The sequence below is a fragment of the Monopterus albus genome, unplaced genomic scaffold (genome assembly GCF_001952655.1).
Source record: "Monopterus albus unplaced genomic scaffold, M_albus_1.0 scaffold127.1, whole genome shotgun sequence".
Classification (NCBI taxonomy): Eukaryota; Metazoa; Chordata; class Actinopteri; order Synbranchiformes; family Synbranchidae; genus Monopterus; species Monopterus albus.
This window is the reverse complement of record NW_018128007.1, coordinates 2,906,971-2,913,163: the sequence shown is the minus strand read 5'-3', so window position 1 is coordinate 2,913,163 and position 6,193 is coordinate 2,906,971. Positions and strand designations below refer to the sequence as shown.

Genomic DNA, 6,193 nt, shown 5'->3' with positions numbered 1-6,193 from the left:
AACTTGAAGGACTCTACTGCTGATACAGTGCTGCTGAGTATGGTGTGGGGGTGGGGTCCTCCTCATCTCCACTGTTCTGAACGTGTTCAGCTCCAGGTTGTTGCGACAGCGCCACAGGGACAGCTGTTTTATCATGAGTGTTCATTCACAGTAATTTATCATAGGTGTTATGGCCACTGGTTTGGTCATTAAAAATTCTGACAGTCACACAACCAGCTTGGTTTATAGAATAAACAGTGTGTATGTTCACACATGGGTTTATAGCATTTAACATAAAGTAAGTTATAGCAAACTTGCAAACATGTCATTATCGTCTTCATCTATGTAATTCCTGCTACATGGACATCAACCATGAATATTTATTAAATAATTACAAAATAACTAAAAATATAATCTCACACACAACAGATTCTGTCACATCCACTTACGTGGCCAGTGGTAGAGTGGAAACTAAACAGGAAACTAATCCAGAGAGGTTTCTTTTGTCCTCCTGATGCAGATACCGTATCAGTAGCAGTCGTCTTTGTCCGAATGGAGAAGAGTGGAAATGTCTCACTGGCAGAACAAGACTTCTTCCTCTTCACCTGTGGCTAAAGAGACTGGTTTGGATTCAGAGGTGTGGTTTAAAAGTTTAAAAAGAGCTTGTAAGACCAAACTAAACACACACACAATGTCACAGAAACATTTAGTTTTCTAAGTATGTCCATATTCAATCACTGCTCAGCATGGCCATTATCCTGTCATTACATGAGGATCTGATAATATTACATGTTCACAGTTTGATGAGCTCATACAACTAAACCTGGGCTGGAATGAAAATCAAGCCCACACACGGTGACACTAGATACAAGCTGTGTGCCGGTGGTGTTTGGTTGCAGGAGTAATGTTTCATTGTCTCCATTTCTGTGCAACATAAAAACAGTTGTGTCTTAGACAATATCTAAGAAAACTGCCCAAGCTTCAGGGATGCTGTAGAAGATCATTTTCACCTGAGAAACACTCTCTTCTTATGCTGGGTTATAAATTGTGTGCTCACTGTCTAGAACATTTTCTTCTAGTGAATGACTAGATGTACTGCGATATGATTCCTCTGTTTTTGTTGTCATGGGGGATTGGGGTTAATTAAACATTTTGTCTCAGTGAAGGCACCTTGCTGTTCCAGCCCTTATAATAGCGAGTCAAAATAGTCCTTGATTTTATTACGGGACCTATAAAGCCATATGGTCTACAGCCCACATTTTGGGGTCAAATTCATTACATGCACTGCTTAATATAAAAACAATGCTGCCCACATTAAAGGCCCTAAAAACCTGGTTTCATATCTTATGTATTTCACTAAACAATATATGTTCATAGCTAAAGGGAACAAGAATTTAAGTTGTAAAACATAATGTTTATTAAAGGTTTATGCTCAGAGATTTATGTTTCTCATGACTGGATGTGATTTAAACAGATTTCATTTCATTAACAGTAACCACGCAACCCACCACCATCTGATTCTGATTCAGTTGCTAAACCCTGGCAGACAATATGACACTCGTGTAAGATCCCATTAGTCATAGTAAAGAATTAACTGAAAAAATGCATTTCCAGGTTTAAAGATGCACAATGCACCTGATTTCTCTCCATTCTTACATCATCAGAAACCTGATGTTCTGCATTCTGCTTTTTTATTGGGATTCCCAAGTGACCTTGGCCAAAATCTCAACAAAACACCCAGATCTAAATCCAGTAACCAATTACCTTTTCCTGTAACAGCAGAGCAGCTTCTCTCTGGGCTGCATTTCTTGCCACTGCAGTATGAATGTAGCATAGCCTGCAGTGACGTCTCTAATATTAAGTAACTGTGCAGAAACAGGTTGATGCTTGACCCCTACAGAGTTTAATACACCAAATTTAACTTGAACTTAATTTGTAGTTCCTATAGTTACATGATCAATAACCTCTGAAACACCACAAGAAATTAATTCACCTCTCTCTAAAGGAAAAATATGTGACCTTGGTTATTTTCTCCATTCCTGTTGCAAATTGCCATCTTAATCCCATGTGTCACCTGCTAGAGGCCAATAATGATCAGCTGACCCCACCTGCTCCAAACCAATCCCTGAAACCAACTGGTAGTAAGCCCAAAGTACTACCTGGCCTGAGGCCCAGGTTTACTGGGTTTTAATTTACTTTTAGGCATCTAACTTTTAACAGTTTTATATATAAGAATACTCATCTTGTAAGCAAACGTGAAAAGTAACTAATTACATTCAAGCACATGAGGAATTTGACTCTAGTACAGCGGCTCTCAATGTGTATGTGCAGTTGCACCTGTTCGCACTGAAACAGAGAAACACTGTGGATCATTTCTCGATTCAACAACAAAAACTACTTACAGTATCTGAGCACTTTGTGACTGTAAGGTTTGGTCATGTTTGTGTAACTAAAACACTGAAGGTTAGGGAAATATCATGGTTGTAGTTAAAGGACATCAGCATTCACTGCTGCAGTGGCCTACAGTGTCACAGCCAGGTTCTTTGTACCCCACCAGTGCACAGCCATCCTATCTCTGAGGGAGTTGCCAGTATTGCCCAGCTGATAATTTATCCTTCCTTTGCTGGTGGACTACGAGCTGCCTTGTAGAGTTTTTGGAGGCATTCACACTATTTCTTCCATGTGAACTGAGAATGAAAGAATAAAAGATGAACCTTTGGACCTGCACCTCAAAGCACAGCTATGGAAAAAATGTCATTAATTTCATATTTCAAAAAACACCTTTCACAGCTCAGAGGTACAGCCAAGTGTGTGGGTGTTTGGACAATGTGTAGGGAGGTGTATGTGAGAGTCAGGTGGGAGTAAAAAAAACAAAACTAAACAGTACAATAATTTATAATTACAAGGTCACTTGACTCTAAGATAATGAACAGGTGTGTTTATGGGAAACACTTTAATGAAAGTCACATCTATGTGGCTTCTTTTGGCATCTCTTACATGGAACTTAGCTCAAACACTGTGACAATATAACACGTTTTCTTGGTGCGTTTTCACGTTCTCTCTCCATCTATTCAGTCACATTCCACTGGCTGGGAGCCAGGTGCCCTTGAGTTATTCATGGTTATTCAGAAGGCAAGAAAGCCAGAGGTCCTTGTATACCTTTACAACTGCTCTATATATCTATCTACTTCTTAATCATAAATGTACCTTCCTAAATAAATGTATTCTTTGTGTGGTTTTGCACATATTTTTACTGTTGATGCCATCTGTCATTTAAAACAGGGTGATTACTCCTTTTGTACATTTCACAGTATCTACATTCAGAATGCATCGTCTTGCCTGCTTGGTTTAAATGTAAACGGAGCAAAATTCGCACTTGGTTTTGATTGGAGCCCTGTACAGAGGGTCTCTGGTGGTGTGGAATAAAAAGAGCGAGTGAACAGCATGCCCTGCAGTTTTTTCAGCTCCTAGAAAGAATGCAGCCTTGTTTTTCTACACCTCTGCATAGTATTCCAGAGAAATCCCCAGAGACACAACTCAGTCTCTCTTGATCGACAGCTGTAGCTCGTCTCGGGCGTCACCGGTTAATTCTCAAATAAACTGCAGCTATATTCTGCACCCAGTATTTCAGGGAAGGGTTCTTTATGGACTGTCTTATATGGGAGATGAATTAATATATGGTTTGAGGATGATATCACTTCTCTAAGAAGCGTGGCTGTAGTCGCATCCCCTCCATCATCTACTCATCAAATTGTTGTTCTAGTTCACTTGAGTGTCTTAGCTTTCACCATGACAACATTTGACTTCTCGGATATAAAGGCGTTTTTGGACTGCCACCCAGATCTCTTCGAGCAGCATCTCGTTCGAAAGGCAAAATGTGATCAGGTTAGCAGGTCGTTGAAGGAACATCAGCCGTCAAAAAATGCCCACAGCCGAGGAGAAGCCTGCGTCAGGGACCCGCTCTGGCCAACCAACCCAGACGGGCTCCGACGCAGATCGTCCCACATGGAACTGCAACGAAACTTCGCCCGGTCCAAAGCCACCACTGCACACCGGACCTACGACGCGCACGCGAGCCTAACAGAACACGAATCCAAGTCCAGCACGAGGCGCCGTGCGCTCCTGCGTAAAGCCAGCTCCCTGCCTCCGACAACGGCGCACATCCAGAGCGCTCTGCTGGAGTCCAGGGTCAGCGTGCCCCAGTATGCGTCCAGCGCCATCGACTACAAAAACAGACTCAAGGAAACCAACGAGAGGGAGTTTTTCTTGGAGTTAGTGAAGGATATCTCCAATGATTTGGACCTGACAAACCTCAGTTATAAGATCCTGATCAATGTGTGTATCCTGGTGGATGCAGACCGGTGTTCGCTTTCCCTCGTCGAGGGACCCGCGCACAAGAAGACACTAGTATCCAAATTCTTTGATGTGCACTCAGGCACCACGGTCAGATCATCCTCCAGCCCCCTAAACTCCAATGGGGAAAGGGTATCATTGGATATGTGGCAGAGCATGGAGAGAGTGTAATATATCTTATATTCAGACAAAAGTTAACTTTGACTTAGTTACAATGAATAAAAACTACTGATTACGAATGTACAGCTAGTGTGAGGATCGGGCCACTGTTTTTTCAGGGATAAAACCTGAACATAAACTCTTTGTTGCAGGTTGTATTTTTCACACACACACACACACACACACACACACACACACAAATTCAAAACTGTTCAAAACATTTTAATCGGGTTGTTTTTGAAGAGTACAGTGTTATGCTGAACTAAAAACTTTTGTGCATGACGGGTCGCTCACCTAGAAGAAACGGGGAGGTTCACTCTGGGTACCTGAGTCATAACCAAACAAAAACTCTTTCTCCCAGTCAGCGAAAAAGGCAAAAAATGAAGCAATCTCGTCTTAGTTGCGCGCCACGTCATTATATTATAGCCCTGGGCTGCTTGGGAAGCTAAGGCAAAATGATGATGCAGATCCCCTTCAGATTTATTACTGCATTAGTGTACTTACTGTATGCGTCACACAGAGCTATTATAGTTTTTGTGCTTATAGTAAAAACAACAGGTCTCCTGCAGAGTAATGAGTTTAAAAATCATTAGGCTCATCATTGCTCCATCGCTGCTTTATGTGTGGGACAAGCACATAAAACCCAAATAATGCAGGACTGTGGTCATACAAAGTCAGATGTACCCCGGCATTCATGTGGGATTATGAATGTGTTTTTATTCCAGGACCACCGCTTCAGTGACGAGATAGACAAGTTAACAGGCCACAAGACTCAGTCCATCCTCTGTATGGCCATCTGCAACAGTGATGGAGAAGTCATAGGTGTTGTGCAAGCAATCAACAAAAATCGCACGGGCACACCCTTTACTGAGGACGATGAGAAGGTGAGGTTTTAATATGTGGCTGAGTGGAAAAAACATCCCTTTATTATCATCTTCAGTCCTATGGTAGCTGGTTTGACCATTACAAGCATTTTAGAGGCGAGTTAACAGCCAACCAACACTACCACCAGACACACACTAACATTGCACAGAAACATTTGAGCCATGCAGCTGAAAACACTTTATACTTTGAAACTTTTAATGACAACATGTTCCAAAAAATGCAATAAAAATTGATAGAGGAGTCGACCTCTTATGTCTGGAGCATTAAATGTCTGGCTGTGCAATATACAGTATACGCAAACTTAGGAAACACATAGATACACTTTCAATCCCTGAGTAATCCACTTGAAATAGGTTTACTAGACTCTGCATGCACTACAGCTTCATTTACAGTTCCACAGTTTATGAATACAAGTTCATTCGTTCATTCATTCACTTTGCTCATGAGCATAGATGCAATTTCCCATTGATTTGAATGGGAAAGTGTGTGTATGTTGTATCATGATGTGAAAAGTGAAGCCAGGCAATAAAAAGCTGTGGTGTTCATTTGACTCAGTACAGGTAAATACATTCATAAGAATAACATTGTATGTTATCTAACATGCACTTAAAAATAAATTAGGTTTCTAGCCACTGCAGCATTTTTATGTTGCTTTCCTATGTGGATCTTAAACAAAACACTAAAGACAGCTAAAGCAAAGCAGCTCCAGAAACTGCCTTTGAGCAACAAAGACACTGAAAATAGAAGAAACAACATCAGTGAGCTTATCTAGACACACCAGGGACTTTGATGGCTTACTAAATGCCCTCTTTGCATC

At 41.2% G+C, this 6,193-nt stretch overlaps 1 protein-coding gene across 1 annotated transcript in view; it reads left to right on the top strand.

The window, feature by feature from the left end:
- Positions 1-3,333: 3,333 nt before the first annotated feature.
- The window catches only part of pde11al (phosphodiesterase 11a, like), a 10,265-nt gene continuing 7,405 nt past the window's right edge, over positions 3,334-6,193 (top strand). Inside the window, 3 exon segments of the mRNA XM_020612870.1 lie at positions 3,334-4,441; positions 4,444-4,499; positions 5,166-5,375. Coding sequence (XP_020468526.1) covers positions 3,769-4,441; positions 4,444-4,499; positions 5,166-5,375 — 939 coding nt within the window. The 5' untranslated portion in view covers positions 3,334-3,768.